The sequence below is a fragment of the Saccostrea cucullata genome, unplaced genomic scaffold, assembly GCF_032062105.1.
Source record: "Saccostrea cucullata isolate Sc308-1 unplaced genomic scaffold, CSIRO_AGI_Scuc_v1 ctg3485, whole genome shotgun sequence".
In the NCBI taxonomy this organism is placed as follows: domain Eukaryota; kingdom Metazoa; phylum Mollusca; class Bivalvia; order Ostreida; family Ostreidae; genus Saccostrea; species Saccostrea cuccullata.
In genome coordinates, this window is record NW_026919658.1 from 110,067 (window position 1) to 126,503 (window position 16,437).

At 32.9% G+C, this 16,437-nt stretch overlaps 3 protein-coding genes across 3 annotated transcripts; 1 reads left to right on the top strand and 2 right to left on the bottom strand.

The window, feature by feature from the left end:
* LOC134235581 (uncharacterized) lies at window positions 1-16,039 on the top strand. The gene is made up of 5 exons (XM_062717727.1): window positions 1-67; window positions 694-783; window positions 13,722-13,812; window positions 14,192-14,327; window positions 15,595-16,039. The coding sequence occupies exons 2-5, from the start codon at window positions 744-746 to the stop codon at window positions 15,925-15,927; spliced, it is 600 nt and encodes a 199-aa protein (XP_062573711.1). The 5' UTR covers window positions 1-67; window positions 694-743; the 3' UTR covers window positions 15,928-16,039.
* Window positions 4,535-7,533, bottom strand: LOC134235572 (uncharacterized). The gene is made up of 2 exons (XM_062717707.1): window positions 5,453-7,533; window positions 4,535-5,299 (listed from the first exon to the last, which is right to left on the bottom strand). Exons 1-2 carry the CDS (start codon window positions 7,364-7,366, stop codon window positions 4,535-4,537), a joined length of 2,679 nt encoding a protein of 892 aa, XP_062573691.1. The 5' UTR covers window positions 7,367-7,533.
* On the bottom strand, window positions 7,712-12,240 carry LOC134235615 (uncharacterized). The gene is made up of 8 exons (XM_062717751.1): window positions 12,162-12,240; window positions 11,663-12,052; window positions 10,718-10,795; window positions 10,033-10,092; window positions 9,549-9,689; window positions 9,184-9,249; window positions 8,359-8,466; window positions 7,712-7,770 (listed from the first exon to the last, which is right to left on the bottom strand). The coding sequence occupies exons 1-8, from the start codon at window positions 12,238-12,240 to the stop codon at window positions 7,712-7,714; spliced, it is 981 nt and encodes a 326-aa protein (XP_062573735.1).
* Window positions 16,040-16,437: the final 398 nt, after the last annotated feature.

Genomic DNA, 16,437 nt, shown 5'->3' on the forward strand with positions numbered 1-16,437 from the left:
AAAAATTCCGATTTACTTGAGAATGGATACGATGCCAAAACTGTTTTATGGGCTAGGTTTTTGCAGTGTAAGCTAATGATATTCATGATGAAAGAAAATTATTCAATACTACAATTATAGTTCCAAATTCCTTATCAAGGAAGAGAAAAATAAAAGTAAAATAAATTAAACATCCAGAAATATGCGGCTCTATCACTATTTCGGCAAGCTATCACTATTTCAACATTTTCAGCAAGAAAGGCGAGATTTTCACACTGTTTTAGTTGATGAAAGATGTATACTAGATCTTCAACTAAATTAATTTATTCACAAGTTCTATGGTCAATAAAAAGTCATGTTCAGCAAATTCAATGTATCATCAAGTTGAAGCTGACTGATATTTTTCATTACAATAATTATGCCATTTAACGATGAATTGTGTCTGCCGGTTGTGACCAATCAACAGGAGTTGCTTACTACTCCGAGACATTTGTCTCCTTTCCCTGATGTTGTCAGAGGACAGTGATGGTCCTCTCCCGATTTCTATTTCTAATAGACTTTTGAGTTTAATTACTGTTTGTAATCTCTATATTTCGTTCAACAAAAATTAATTTGAAGCAAGTTAACATGTATATGTTGTTGCATTGTTTGAGTTGAAGTGACAAATTATAATAATTTCCTGTCAAATTAGAATAATTTTATAATCTTTTACAGGTCTTGGTAATAAAAGAAAGCAAAAACACATAATAAAGTGTGCAGAGAAAATGAAAGACCTTGGCCAAACTAAAAGTTGTACCAAACCAGGTATCTTTTTCTTCTTTCTACATGTTTTGAATGTCCCTTTAGAATCAAATTAAAATGTATTAGCTCCTCTTCTAGCTCAAAGTCCATTTCTTGTTCGCTCACCACAGTTTTAAGTGACTGTAATTTTATGCATGCGCTTTCCAGGTCGCTTCGTATTCATCCTGATATGTTTAATTTATTTATGGAAATTTAATTCTTCCTTAATTCTAATTTGTTAAACTTTTGACAGCATGTACCAACGAATTAAAAGTAAAAGCGATGCTCTTGTTAAAAACCATAAGGGATCACTTGATCAGAAATACACATTAGTTTGCAGTATGGAATTACATGTATAAATAACTTTAGTATAATAAAACTTGACATTTCTAAGGTTAAAATATTTAACCCTCTGATAAAATTTAAATCCTTAGAAAATAAATGAGCACAGATATCATTGATATAATTTTCTAGAGGATTCACTGCTTTTTCAGTACCAGGATGTGGTTGATTATATATTATTTTTAAAGCACATTCTGAGACAGTTTTGAATACTTTCAGTTTACAAAGTACTTAATTACACAGTAACATGTAGCTTAACTCAATAAAGAGGAAAATACTTTTAAAATAGATACTCAATATCATATGAAAGAAATATGTAATTTTAATGTTGCTGAATATATATCACATCTTTAATCTATTAAGGGGAGACAGGGAACATGTCACATGACTATAAAGACATATTACGTCATAATCGGTGATGATGTACTTATTAAACGTTGTTAAAATCAACAGTTCTTGTGTAATTTTATTCAAAATTGTAAAATTGTTTTTTAAACATTTAATTTTAGAAATTATAATTAATAAAGTTTTTAAAGATCTTGCCATCATGTAGATATTTTGAAGTTGCCCAATCCACACACCTGTTTCTCTTTACCCTGCAGTCTGACGTCAGTGACGTCATAGACGTAGTGTTTGAATTCTCAGTGCAGCGAGATCAAGTACACACACCCGCCATGATCAGTTTTATTTCATAATAAACAGGTCACAGTCAATGTATCGTGATAAATTTCTGAGCAGATTTTTTTTAAATGAATACTTTTCGTGTTTAGTAGCAGACATTCTCTCTATTTAGATAATTTTGAATGTTTATGTTTTTGTGTGACGTCACAATTGATTTCTCGCACTCGGAAAATACAAACGTGAAGCGTTTTTATGCTTACGTCTAATTCAACGATGTCCCGTGCGATATTTAGGTAAGCTTCACCCTGTGATATTTATGCAGTAAATAATTACTATGAGGGACTGACATTCAATCATAAATTTAGAAATATTTATTGACAGAATTTTTTCCAAATGAGGTTTTTGTCGTTGAAGCTGCCTTGAAAAATGCAGAAATTATCCCACCCAAATACTATATAAAATTAAAACAATTGCTTTCAGATAATTTAAACACTATGAATATTCTGAAATATTTGAGTATATAGTGTTATCTATCATATTTATCGTTTGTGCGTAAAACTTCGCATTATGGACTCTGTTATGGGCCCGTAAACATGAAGTATCTAAACGCCATACAAACTCTAAACAGGGCGGTATTTGTGGGTCGATATCTTTTAAATAAGTCAAGAAATCCCATGACAGGACCGTTTTAGGATGTTAAGTACATATTAAGTGAGCGTCTCAGAGAAAACCATGCAAAACATTCCACAAGCAAGGTTTATGTATTGATATCAATTTTTGTGTGCAATATAGTATTGATATACCATTAAAATTGCCACATATATTTTTTTCATTGTTGCCTTACTTCACGAGTTACAGGCATGTTACTAAAAATAGAACTGGTAGTCAAATTAGGAGCTAAAAATCATGGAATCTAGACATATTTGAGGAAGTCTCAACAAATTATGACATTTCAAACATTGAAAGTAATTGATAGGCATAAAAGTATGTTGCCTATAGTATCATTCAGGATAGTAAAATTTATTCAGAACTTATCCAGTCTAAGTGCAAAAAGGTCACAAATCGTCCAAAGTTCACATTTCCAAAAAAATTCAATTTTTATGAACTTTCAAATGACTTTTACAGGGTCCGTAAACGCTGCAATTTATTTTATTGCAATTTCACCTTAAAGTACAGACCATAATTAGGAAAATATAAAAAATCTATCTTTGGACTCTTCCAAGTAGGATAGATATGACGTCACGAACAATGCTATATTTTGACATACTACAAATCATGGTTTTACAGGGGAAAGTTTTAGTTTGCCTATTTATAAATATTTTTTTAAAAAATGTAATTTTTGTGTGCAATGTAGTATTGATATACCATTGAATTTGCCACATTTTTTTTTATTTTTGCCTCCGTTCACGAGTTAGAGGCATGTTACTAAAAATAGAACTTGTCAAATTAGAAGCTGTAAATCATGGAATCTAGACATATTTGAGCAAGTCTTATCAAATTATGACATTTCATGCATTGAAACTAATTGATAGGCATAAAAGTATGTTGCCTAGAGTATCATTCAGGATAGTAAAATTTAATTAGTACTTATCCAATCTAAGTGCAAAAAGGTCACAAATCGTCCAAAATTCAAATTTCCAAAAAAATTCAATATTTAGGTACTTTCAAATAACTTTTACAGGGTCTGTAAACGCTGCAATTTGTTTAATTGTAATAACACATTGAAGTACAGACCATAATTAAAAAAATATAAAAAATCTGTCATAGGACTTTTTCAAATAGCATAGGTATGACGTCACGAAAATGCTTTAATTTGACGTTTTGCAAATCATACCAGTAATGAAAATGGTTAAAATAGCTCATATCTAGTATTCATAAATAAGCTCGAAATGTTTCAGCATGTCACTTTATAATATTTCAGAACAAACAGGACAACTATAACACAATTCTATGTAAAAAGGACTAAAACATTTTAATACAGAACATATATGTTGTCATAGGTAACGACATTATCTTGGTATATTTTTTCTTTGAAAATAGCAAATGGTCGGTTACTTATTTGAACAGGAAAAGTTAAAGTTAATCATATTAATAAACATTTTTTTATATACAAAATGCAAAGTGTTTAAAAATTGTAAGAAATGTATTTTTGCCATGTAAAAATAAAGAATATGTTGCCCTGGAAATACCATATTTTTGGAGTTCTATCAATTTACTTTGAAAAGGATGAAAATTAGTTTACTAATTCATTACACTTAAATCAGAAAATCAAGAAAAGTCTTATATTTACAAACATTTAAAATTAAAAATGGTTTACAAATAAACATTGGTGTACAAAAACAAAGAAAATTATGCAAATGTTGCCATGGAAACATAATTTTTTATAAACATTTTTTTTTCAATTTTTCTGACATATTCAGGCAAGCTAGACTTCGAATACTATGAGAATACTTTAGATCGTTACCTTTGCTAATACACATATATATAAATATATATCTGACTTTAAGCAACTATTATTTGTGTTATGAAAGAGATACAAAACTTGAAAGAACAATTTTTACTAACATAGCATGAAAGCTACCATAGAAATGTTTACCAATTGGTTACCAAACAAAACAAAATTTTAAATATCTAGTGTTTAAATTGGAAATACATATATGCTAATAATATTCATATGCTAAGTGCATTTCACGAAATGCTGGAATTGGTATTTGTATCTTGAGAAATATCTTACACTATTTGAATAAATTTGCAAAATATTCACTTTTCACACCTACAAATTTATCAGAAAGGTTGCCATGGATGCACAAAATTATGTATTTACAGCATTCAACACATTTTCATACATAGCTGATAAAATCTGATGATGTTCTTCTGCCTTGAGATTCATGACAATTTCTTGGAGATGTTCATCATTCACAATGCTCTCTGTATCCACTAATTCAACTGAAAAATCTGTACGTCCCTCTCTGACTTTGCACTGTTTCTTCTTATTATTTATGTAAGATGCAAACAAGTTTCTTAGCTGATTTGCAGTCAGCCACTCATGTGGCCTGAAGAGGCGACAACCATTTTCATTGGAAGCTTTTTTAAGTTCTCCACTTAAGGCTGCGTAGTTAGGGCGTTTTCCTGTCTTCTCACAGTTTTCAAAAATCTGCTTTACATAGTCTTTTACATTTAGCGAGAACCTGAGGCATTTACTTACAGATTTTAATGCCCACCCTCCTGAACTTTGGGAACAGGTATCATCACTGTGAGAGGATACTGTCTCACAGATGTGAGTGTATTTGTCGCGAATAGCCGAACACTTCTCAGCCCAGATTCTTATTCCAGAATCAATCCCAGTTTCCTCTGCTTTTCTGTACAGGTGGTTCCCCAGAGCAAGATGTTTCTCGAGATTGGCAGACCTCAGATATTGTTTCTGACAAGAGGGATCTGGACAGGCATACAATTCATTTTCCAGTTGTGTCTGATCCTGGTCCTGCTCATCGACAGCTTCACTTCTGTTGTTAGGGTTTCTTTTTCTCACACAAACTTGTCCAGTATCAACTGCATGTGACGGAAATTCTTCTAAAACCTATACCAGAAAAAATCCATAATCCATTAGTAATACTTAACTGAAAGAATAGCATTTCTACTGTATATTGTAGAATTTAAAAAAAACAACTATTAAGATAATTTGTGTAAATCCATGCAAAAGTGATTATAGATTTGTAATTATGACAAGTACCTGGAAACCTTTCATTTCTCTCACATCAAGATGTTGATTTTTCAGGGGTTTTGTCTCAATGAGTCTTCCACAACCAACCTGGTATGCCTTTCTCCCAATTATTGAATCCATGTTAAATTCGAAGTTGTTCAGAAGGCTGACTTGAGGGATTTTGGATTTTATTTTTGGTTCCTCTGCATTGTCAATGGAGATAACACAGGCTTTAGTTCCTTTCAATCCATGATTGCTTTCTAAAGCTCTCTTCAAGTCTGAGGCAGACAGAACATCATTTCCTTCATCCAGATATCGGGCCACATGCATTCGACAGGAACCAGTTTTGCTGTCACAAAGATCTTTCCCAGATTGCGCTTCACTGAAGTTGAACTCTTTGATGGTAATAGGAAAATGGCAGTAATTCTGACTGACAAATGAAATTAATGGTGTACAGTGGTAGCATCCAGCATTGTCTGTCTTTAGGAAGATCTCTTGAAGGTTTGGAAATTGCTCTGACAGAGTTGGAAGGAGGTGCATAATGATATGAGCAACAGAAAACCAACCTTGATTTCCATTCTCGAGGATATGGATAAAGGTGTTCAAGTCGTAATGGTCTGGCAAGGTGCTAGCTGTTGCTTCAGGGTCACTCCTCTGGGTAATTAAACAGGATATATGCCAACTAATCCCCCTCTTTCCAAAGAAATTTGACTGTGTTTTTCTGTACTGGAGAGGAAGGAATTTCATGGCCCAATCCATTATCAGTAGTCCTTGGTTTAGGTCAAGGTGTTGTAAGACATCTGATCTTGCAAAGTCTTGATGAACAGTTCTGAGAAGATGAGCCTTCCAGTCCTTGATGGCTTTTGTGGTCATGACAATTTCATGCTGCAATTCCTCCATCAAATCCTCAGATGGTATTTGAACTGTTTCCATGGCTTCCTTGATGCATTCTGTAAGTTTGTCTATCAAAACACAATAAGAGCAAGTGTCTGAATGTTCATGGTCACAATTACTTGAAAAGCATGTGTCTGCTGGATCACTCAGGGCATATATTGTACAATGATCACTGCATGATGAACTTCTGCTAAAATGACTCTTTGCATCAAATTTCAAATGCTGATTACAGATGTTGATCATGTCAATCAGATTCTCTTTTTTCTCTGTCTCCATTCCATATTCACCAAGTCGTGTCACAACCTTGTGTAATGACTCCATGGCATCCATTCCAAGGGCTGTGGTGTTGTCAAGTCCATGCATTGCTTTCCTTTTTGATGCTCGACAGGCTTTGAGGATTCTGTACAATGAAGCACGGCTAAAAGTTTGGAAATCTGATTCCTTGCAATACTCTTGATAGTTTGCAATGATTCTGGCACTCACAGCATTTCTGATGACCTTTGGAATCTGCACCTTTTCTCCACTTGACAAATGTAGCTGTGTGGCACCAAAACCAAGAACCTGGGAAACTGAGGGCATAGATACATATTCAATAAAATGCAGCAGTTTTGGTCTGGTCAGACATACTCTGTATATCTTTGGTGGATTCAGCATTTGTCCTGGTCCTATGACTGAGGCATGTTTTCTAGCTGCATCAATTTTGGACTGTGTAAGAGATGGTATAAGCTGAAGAAGCTTTTGCTTTGTAAAGTTGTTTACAAACAATGACAGGATCTGCTGTTGTGTTTTTCTGTCTGATGTGGCATGATAGGCATCTATCAACTGTTTTGTGGCTTTGTCTATTTCTTTGCTCTCATTTTCAGATGTTGGACAGATTTTGGCAAGAATGGTGTCTTCTTGTCCTGGGGCAATGATGGACAGAACTATCATTACAGCTTCTTTAGCCTTGCTGATATAGTAATACTTTGCAGACTTCGCTAATTCAGACCAAGGTCTTGTAAGCTGGGACTTTAGAGGTTGAAACTGATCTCCTGAAAGCAAAATAGTCATTGTTAGGATATAGAATGTAATTTGTTATATAAGGAGAGTAATCCTCTACTGGAATTCACAAACTAGAGGCCCATGGGCCACATCATTCATCTAGGTCAATATGGCCCTACTGTTCTTTATCAGCAGATTTCTTCTCCTACACATTCATATGTAAAGCTTTGATCACATTAGCCACACCCTCCCCCCAGGGTTCATGTTTTAAATGAAATTGAACCTTCACTACCTGAGGATACTTTCATATTCATATGACTCATAATGGCTTTGCTATTCTTGATTACAAATTCTTTTTTGTCCGCGACCCTACCCTGGGGAGGGGGGGATAATTTGAACAAACTTGATTCTACTCTACACTACATTCATTGACATGGAAATCATGCTTCTGACTGACTGATCATGACTTTGTTCTTAATGAGAATAAACTCAAACTCAGTTACTCAGACGTATAATTTTTTTCCATATTCCAAAGTACATATCTTTATCAAAAAATTACCAAAAAATAACTTAAATGTGCATACGATAATAAGAGTGCCATTGCCCTTACCCATTTAAAACACCAGTTATCGCCTGTGGCTGTGTTTATACACTAATTAGTGACCAATTACCTGGTATACAGCTTTTCTCACCTATTGCGGTCCTATCGGTGTATCAAAGTGATACGTTTTGTTTGTGTGTATTTTTTAAAATAAATCAATCAAGTACAATAAATCATTTTCATTGAACTCGATGTTTTTAAACATGCACTCAAAGCGTAATAAAAAACATTGGGGTTTAAAAGAAAATTAACAGACTTGTATTTACAATTTTACCGAGTACCCGATTACTTGATCCAAAAAACGTCCGAGTAACTGATTATCAAATATTGACCGATTGACATCTCTCTCTCTCTCTATATATATATATGTATATATATATTTGTATGTAAAAACTTGATCCCCCATTGAAGCCCTATCCTACCTGGGGGGTCATGATTTGCATGTAATAACTCTTCTTACCTGCAAGTCTCTGCAAAGCTTCATTTAGTTTTTCTTTCGGTGTTTTGTTCTTTTCATACCAGTCCTGAGAAGAAGGTACATGTAGGGATGGGGTACAGGAACCTGTGGCTGGAAAGAAAAATTAATTGTTAAATTAATTAGTTTTATACTACAATGCCAACTAGAAGCAAGTAAGACAAAATGTGTAAATGCTACAAGAGGATGCTTCCAAATCCATATTACTAAATCATCGCTTAACTATTGTTATCAAGATCTTAAGATGTGGCCCCATCCTACCCCTGGGGGGTCATAATTTGAACAAACGCTGTGAGTTGACGTATGAGCCACATTGGACCAAGGGTAGAGAAGATGAGCTATGGAGAAGGATTTTTTATGTAACTTTGCTATGACCTTGACTTTAGACCTAAAAACATGGTTCAATGTCACTGCACACCTTTTACCCAAAGGCAATCTTTGGGTGAAGTATATTAGCCCCATTGGAACAAGGGTAGAGAAGATATGCTCTAGAGAAAGATTTTTCATATAATTTTGCTATTACCTTGACCTTAGGCTTAGACCTAGAAACATGGTTCAAGGTCATTGAACATCTTTAACTGATTGGGCCAAGGACACCTTTAAATGATTGGGCCAAGGACTAGGAGAGAGAAGATATGCTCCGGACAAGGGATCTGGGATGGACAGATGGACGGATGGATGGAAGGACAGGCAGACTGATCACTATGGGGTGCCCACAGAGTGGGGCCCTAATAAATTGAAGTAATATAGTACACTAAATAAAATACTAAGTTTACATGTAAGTGATTTCTGGCAGTATCAAATACTCACAGGAAATCTCAAACTCCATGTCTGTAGTTAAACTCCCTGTGAAAATTTCTTGTGAACATGGTACACCTATAATGAATTGATCATGTAATATCGAATGAATACAGTATATTGATAGAATAAAGTTAATATATTCTCTTGATTCTACTTTTACTGTAATCAGATATGACTGGATAAGAATGAATTTAACTAAATAAACTTAACCCTTAAAAAATCATGGTCAATTGTCATAATGATAAGTCAGATTTTGCACAGATTATATGTCTAGCCTTGCTATTTATATTTTATTTTAATTTATGATAATTACTTTGAAACAAAAATTTAATCATTCTGACTTATTGCTGCATTATAGAGTTAGTTACATGTACCTCTATGACCATATTGATGGTAAGATGTACTATTTTCATTCATACAAGTGTACATACTGTTTTTATCCTGAATCTCAAATGCCATTCCTTGTTCATTTTCAACAATTTGGGTATCCACCAAGTGCGACTGTAGACATTCACCTAATGAAATGAACCAAATTCATTCAATTTCCTTACATTTATGCTATAAATTTACTTTATAAGTGGTTTAAATTTATAGAGATTATAAATGATAAATGGATCAAAGCACAGATTATTGTATATGATATCTTCTGAATTTGCCAGACATACTTTCCTGTATTATTAAAACAATAGATCTTGAGAACTTTATAGTAAATTTTCATTGGAATACAATTAGATGTCCAAAATAAAGTCATGTAGTCTACTTACAAAGTAATTTCCAGAAAGAATGGCAAGAATGATGATAACACAATAGTGAATAATCACATACATTATCAACATAAAACAATGAAAAATATTTTACCTTTAAATTTTGACTGTGTGCATTTGCCTCTAATTGTTGTACAAATTTGTTCACACCACTCTGAAAGTAAAATAATGTGATCTTCTAAATATGTACTTTTTTTTAATAAAAAAAAAATCAATTTGTCAGGAATGGCACAAGTCGCATGCCATTGTGCAATAATGTACTAAACTAGCAAGGTATATTGCATACCATATACATGCTATATTGCATATCATATACATGCAGCACTGAAGTTTCAGAATTTCATGAGTTTTATAAAAAATGTCCAAGTACTTTCTACTTAACAAAGGATTTTGTCTTATATGTATAAAATCATTAAGCAAAGAACCCTTTGTCATTCTCAATTTTTTTTCCTAAAATTTCAGGCTCATAGAAAGCAATTTCAGTTGGGGGAAAGGGGAGCAAGGCCAATCAGTTTGAGTTGGGGGCACTATCAATTAACAAAAATTTCTTGAACAGGCTAAAAAAAGGTCATCAGTTGTGAGGGGTCACATGTATATATATATAGTAGCTAATTTTTCTACAGTATTCTATACATGGGGAAAATTATTTCCTAGTAATAACCCCCCCCCCCCCCCCATGGCCATGCATTTAGAATCTGAAAATTGGTTACATGTATCTCTGTGCAATATGCATATTAGCTAGCTAATGCATAGTTAACAAATATAATATTAGTAATTACCAAGTTCTTCCACAAACTCTAAATTGTAAGATGGAGAGACATTCTTCTTATGTTCCATTGAGCACCTCTTGCATATTGCTACAAGACAAGTAAATAATGCACATTATGTCAAAGTACAAGTACACTCTTTTAAACAGAACTTAATTTAAGGCATATACACATCACTATTTTTAAATTCAATTCCATTAAATTTCCTAAGCTTAACATATGTATTATAAATAGTGATCACCTGTTGTACACAGTTTTTATAGATAATATTTTATTATTTAGCTTTCAATGAGTGCCTTAATTTAGATTACAACATTTAATGCAGTTTCCAATAATGGGCCTAAATGACAATCTCCTTTTTTCATTTAAAAAAATTATACATAGGATCTCCCATGATTTGTAGTTGGATATGATTTTTATCCAACGAGTTGTGTGATTTTTATCCCCGAGCCTTGGCGAGGGGATAAAAACACACAACGAGTTGGATAAAAATCATATCCAACTACAAATCATGGGAGATTCTTTTTATCCCATGTTTAATACTTCACAACCGATGATTCACACTGTTTTATATAGGACTCTGTTATATTTTACTTCCTCACGCTAACGCAAAAACCATTGTGACGTCATAACTGCACTTAAGTGTGGGATATGAAAACGATATCCCATGAGCTATATCCACGGGATAAAGGTGTAAACATGGGATAAAATGGTTTATGTAATTTTCAAATAAATTCCTAGCATACCATATAAGTCTTTTTACTTGCATGCAGTGATCTGTTTGTAAATCACTTGTCATTTTCTCAAATTACTTCATGTATAAGCTCTTTATTTTTCTTGAATTTATAATTATTTACTGTAGATTTATTCCACTCTTTCATTACATAATTCAAAGCACTTTTAAAATAATCATTTATTGAAAAATTGATAACTAGGTTCACAATAATTATAACCAACCTGACCCTACTGGTAATATTTGTTTTGTCTTTAACCACAGTTCTTTGCACAACGTTGGACTGGCTCCTCTGTCTGCTTTTATCTTTCCCTGATGACTAGGATAAGAACAGGTTCGCCTGGGTCTTTTCCATCTTGCCCCCAACTCTTCACGGTGCTTTATGCATATTTTCATCGATAGAACGGTTTTATCAACCGTGAAATACCCACTTCGATATAATATTAACATATACTCAGGGCATTTGTGGGCATCATAAACATGCTTGTGTATAATTTCAGCACTTTGCAGAGAATATAGATGGTTCAAAATATCTCTGTCACATTCATAAATATGAAACATTTCGGCAAAATCACAATCAGATTCACCATCATGAAAGTCACACACAGGTGGTGCTTGCAAATGAACTCCATTTCCAATTATAAATAAATCAAATCAACAATAAAAATAATGGAAGTCATTCTGGTTAAAATGATCTGACCACATAGATCTTAAAAGTTTAACCAAACTCATCATGATCACTGTTTTTGACCTCCATTTGACTTCCCTTCTTTTTTCTACCTCCTCTGCCTGGAGATTGCATTTAAGGGGAGGTAAATCTCATAATTTTTTTCATAGACACAAAACTTATCTACCCGATTTAAACAAGGAATATATTGATTTAACAAGTATTTATGGCCAGAAAACATTTTTTTTTTAATTAATTCAAAATTTTAGAAACGTTTAGGGTCTAAATGTCTAAAATATAGATAAATTCAAGAATGACCTAGAATATGCTTATTCCATAAATGTATGGGTCAATGTTAATCAATTGTGCAGTAAACCTTGAGAGTCCAAAGATGGATTTTTTTCCAGATTTGATTTAGGTCTTCTAGTTTTATAATCTAGTAAAAAGGAGAAAATACAAGCGTTTACGGGTATATTTATACCTAATTCAAATTTGGCATTTTCTGAGGCATCTAGCAAAGGTGTAGATATGCCAGTTTTCTAAATTCTACCTAACCTTTATTAAAGCAGTACTGTCAAAGCAACTTTGTTTTATTGAAAGAATAAGACATAGATAACTTACATATAAATACAAAGTTTGTATGAATTGTTCTCTTATTTTCATATTTTGGTACTCAAAATATATCGTTTTTAGTATTTTTTTCACAATTTTCAAGGGATATTTGGGCCATTATATAAAATAGGTCAAAGCTAAAAATAGAACAACATTGAGGGGTAATTGAATTCAAAATTTGGACTTTCATGGGATGCTCTTCCAGTTTTATACCAGTTTTAAAATATTTGAGATGTAAGCTTGTGGACCATTTTTGCCATTTTGCATGGTTTTCTCTGAGATGCTCACTTAAATTAGTAATATAAAAAATACGAAAAAAATTCATTGACAGGATTTTTTCTGCGAAAGGTCCTCTTCCTCCTTAAGATAGAACAAAAGCCATATATAAATGATATTCATCACATCTTCATCGCCAAATTCCAGTCAATACTGAGAACACGGCTCTACTAAGGATCATGCAGTTTATCTTTTTTCCTTAAACATGCTGTTGTTTTACACCCCCTTAAAAATTGAGAGAGTATATAGTGATCGGAATGTCCGACTGTATGTCCGTCCTTGTGCAAGTCCGTCCGTCCGCCGGTATGTTATTCTTTTGGATATTATCTCAATGAAATTTAATGAGACCTTCACATAATTATTGTTATATATTGCCGTTGTGACCTCCAAATTTGCTTTTGATCTGAACCATATCTTGAGTTTCCCATAGTAAAACATCGAGACTGCCATTCTTTCTATAATATTAAAAGGCACTTATCTCTTATTCCTTATTCCTAACTACACCGTCCTATACCTCCGAATAAATCATATGATTCCTTGACAGATTCTTTATTACATGATTCATTGCGCACATCTTTTATCTCTTTTTTTTTTATCTGAAGCTCAAAGCAAAACATGGACTTTGCCATTATAATCATATGTGAGGCGGGGAGTATAATTTAGCTCAGTGTTTAAAGCATCTCTTGTCGAACACAATGTCGTCTTATATATTTATTTTTTTTTATCAGGTTTTCTAGTCTTGACACATGTTCTATCAGCAGTGATTGGATCTGGAATCTTATATTGTGCACTCTTCATGAGAAAATTAAAACGCACTCTGTAAGTTTCTAATTGCTTTTACTTAACAATTTTTATTTTTTTGGTTGAATTCTGCAGGGATTTTAGAGGCAGGAAGATTTTTTATTTAATACACTAATATTGTACAAATATAAATTCATTTCCCCAAGGAATAGTTACGTGTAATTGGGGATGTAATTAATGTTAAATGAATTTCAGCTAATTTTAAAATACTTTTTAATTGTTGGCATTTTTCCTCTTAAAAAAGAAAGAATTTTAATGATTATACATTCATTTTCAATTAAATTAATTAGATCACCTATATTTTTCTTTAAAGAATGTTCCAGAAATCATGTAAGTAAAAGCCAGCGTGAGTCCTAATCAAACATGTTGAAGTCTATTACTTTTAAATTTGATAAAGGAACAATAAAAACAAAGAAGAAAGAAACAGGAGCAACAACTATCTATTTTTAAATCAAAAGGGTGATTCAACAGAAAAGATTTCACGAATCAATCACCATGATGAAGGCGTCTATTGTGAAGTAACAGAAAAACCCGTGAGTTAGTTTGTTTTGACAATGTTTTAATTTTAGTGTTGTTTAAGTTGCGATTATTTTAACTAACCTGAGTCTGACGTCCAAGTCAGCTTTTCTAAACTAACAGTTTCTAGCGTCTACAGTTTATTTCTGTCGTGTGTAATCCTTTTCATGAAATGGCAACTACCAGACAAAATTGCAAACATTATTTTGATTCATGACGGTCATTTATCGAAAGCAAACGATGTAACGGGTTCAAGGGGAAGTAATTCCGCCAGAAACTCGCATGATTCATTGCAGTGCTTGATAAAGATTTTATTTGTATAGCTGAAAAATTGTGGATCCCATTATCAACATATTGGTTCTCCGAGAACAAAAGTGATACCACTGTAGTCCAGTAATGAGAACATTGATATTGCTCATGCTACATGGAATCGTGCTTCTTCACAGTAAAAGTTGTAGTACACCAAAACAGATGACGAACATAAATGACTAATTTCCCTTTCTTAAACGTTATGCTGACAGGCTGTGAAAAGTAGAACTTTCATAGCTCAAATATGACTTTTACATTCTACGACGAGTTAAGTTATTGACAAACAAGTTGAAAGTCATCAGGCTTTTCATTAAATGGTCTTGTCAGCAAATACAATATAGTCAAATTCTTACTTTTTCAAACTATTTGCAAGGCCATTAATTATTTACACTCTGAGTTGTCCTAGGATTTTTCCGCGATTTTCCGATCTTTAAGAGATGCAAACGTCAGGTTTGACCGGTCGGAAGGGGATGCTCACTCCTTCATGGCACCTGATCCCACCTGATTGGAGGTCCATGTTTGCTCCGCTCCTATTTTCCAATGTTTAATTAATATTCAAGCTCTAATCAACTTCGAAATCTCCACATATTTCATTTAACACGTCACTCATAGTGGCACTGAAACTTTATAGAACTGTAGCATAAAATTAATATTGCAAAATAAAGTAGAATTAAATAAAGCTTGAAAATCATTTGTAGAAATCGCTGTCAAAAAAGACGAGTCAGAAAAATGGTCCGTGTTATTTATCCTTCGTATGTTTTGAAATTGAATTTTTTTTTTACACATGACCTCTTTAATGTGGAAGTGGCCATAATCAAAGCAAATTGTTTAAAGTTATCAAAAGAACTGTTATTAAAATATTTTAAAAAGAAATGTTTATGATATATCCAATATATTGTGTCGGTTTGTTGCAACTGTGTATGAAATCAATGAACTTATTTTTCATCTAAGAATAATTTCTTTCTTATTTTCAAGCGATCATTTCCTTTTCATACCGATACCTTTATTGACCATTCTGCACTTAAGGGCCCGAAAATCGCCAGACTTCCAGATATTCCACAGCAGTTGAAAGATAACGATGAATACTTGACCCCTCTTAATAAATCTCCGCCATATGAATCTCTAATTTGGTCGGGATCGGCTGTAACACAAGCGACTTCCATGGTCGAAGAGGAAACATGGTCAAAGGGCAGTAAAAATAAAATTGATATCTTGAATGAAGTCGATGAAATTAACAATACTCTTGATCCAGAGTTGCCTCATCAATATGCTGTTCTCGAGAAAAGCTCGGAGATGGACCTTAAGTAACATGAACTTTTTGCACGTAATCCTTAATACGTTTAGTATAAGTGCGATAATATTGTAATAGAAATATAACTCAATCAATCAGTTCAGCAATCAAAACAAAAACAAAAAAAAAAAAAAAAAAAAAAAAAAAACGCAAACAAAAATTCCTAATGACATATATCCAAATGTAGTGAGGATTGTAATTTGTTGAAATGTTCAACTTTACTTGATGTATGAATTTTCCATTTTTTTTTTAAATTAAAGAATTACTAATATGTGATCTCAAATAGTTTAGATTTTAATTTATCATGATGAATGTTTGCATTAAATTTGAAATAAAATGAATTTGTAAAGTTTTGATAATAAAGACTTTGAAAAAAATGGCCATTTTAGAGTTTCTAAAAGTTCTTTAGATTTTTTTGAGGATTCTCATCCAATTTACATCATTTTCTAGGATATCTGAACTTTCTTCGTAACAGCAACTAGCTCATCCATTGACCTTGTCCCTCTTTCGATACTGAAAGAGGTCCC

Coding starts and splice junctions, on each gene's coding strand:
- LOC134235615 (XM_062717751.1), bottom strand. CDS start 12,240: ATGCAATCTCCAGGCAGAGGAGGTAGAAAAAAGAAGGGAAGTCAAATG. Junction 10,796..11,662: donor AATATTACCAGTAGGGTCAG/GTTGGTTATAAT, acceptor CTTGTCTTGTAG/CAATATGCAAGAGGTGCTCA. Junction 9,690..10,032: donor CACACAGTCAAAATTTAAAG/GTAAAATATTTT, acceptor TCATTTCATTAG/GTGAATGTCTACAGTCGCAC.
- LOC134235581 (XM_062717727.1), top strand. CDS start 744: ATGAAAGACCTTGGCCAAACTAAAAGTTGTACCAAACCAG. Junction 13,813..14,191: donor AGAAAATTAAAACGCACTCT/GTAAGTTTCTAA, acceptor AATTTGATAAAG/GAACAATAAAAACAAAGAAG. Junction 14,328..15,594: donor GTGAAGTAACAGAAAAACCC/GTGAGTTAGTTT, acceptor CTTATTTTCAAG/CGATCATTTCCTTTTCATAC.
- LOC134235572 (XM_062717707.1), bottom strand. CDS start 7,366: ATGACTATTTTGCTTTCAGGAGATCAGTTTCAACCTCTAAAGTCCCAG. Junction 5,300..5,452: donor GAGAAATGAAAGGTTTCCAG/GTACTTGTCATA, acceptor TTTCTGGTATAG/GTTTTAGAAGAATTTCCGTC.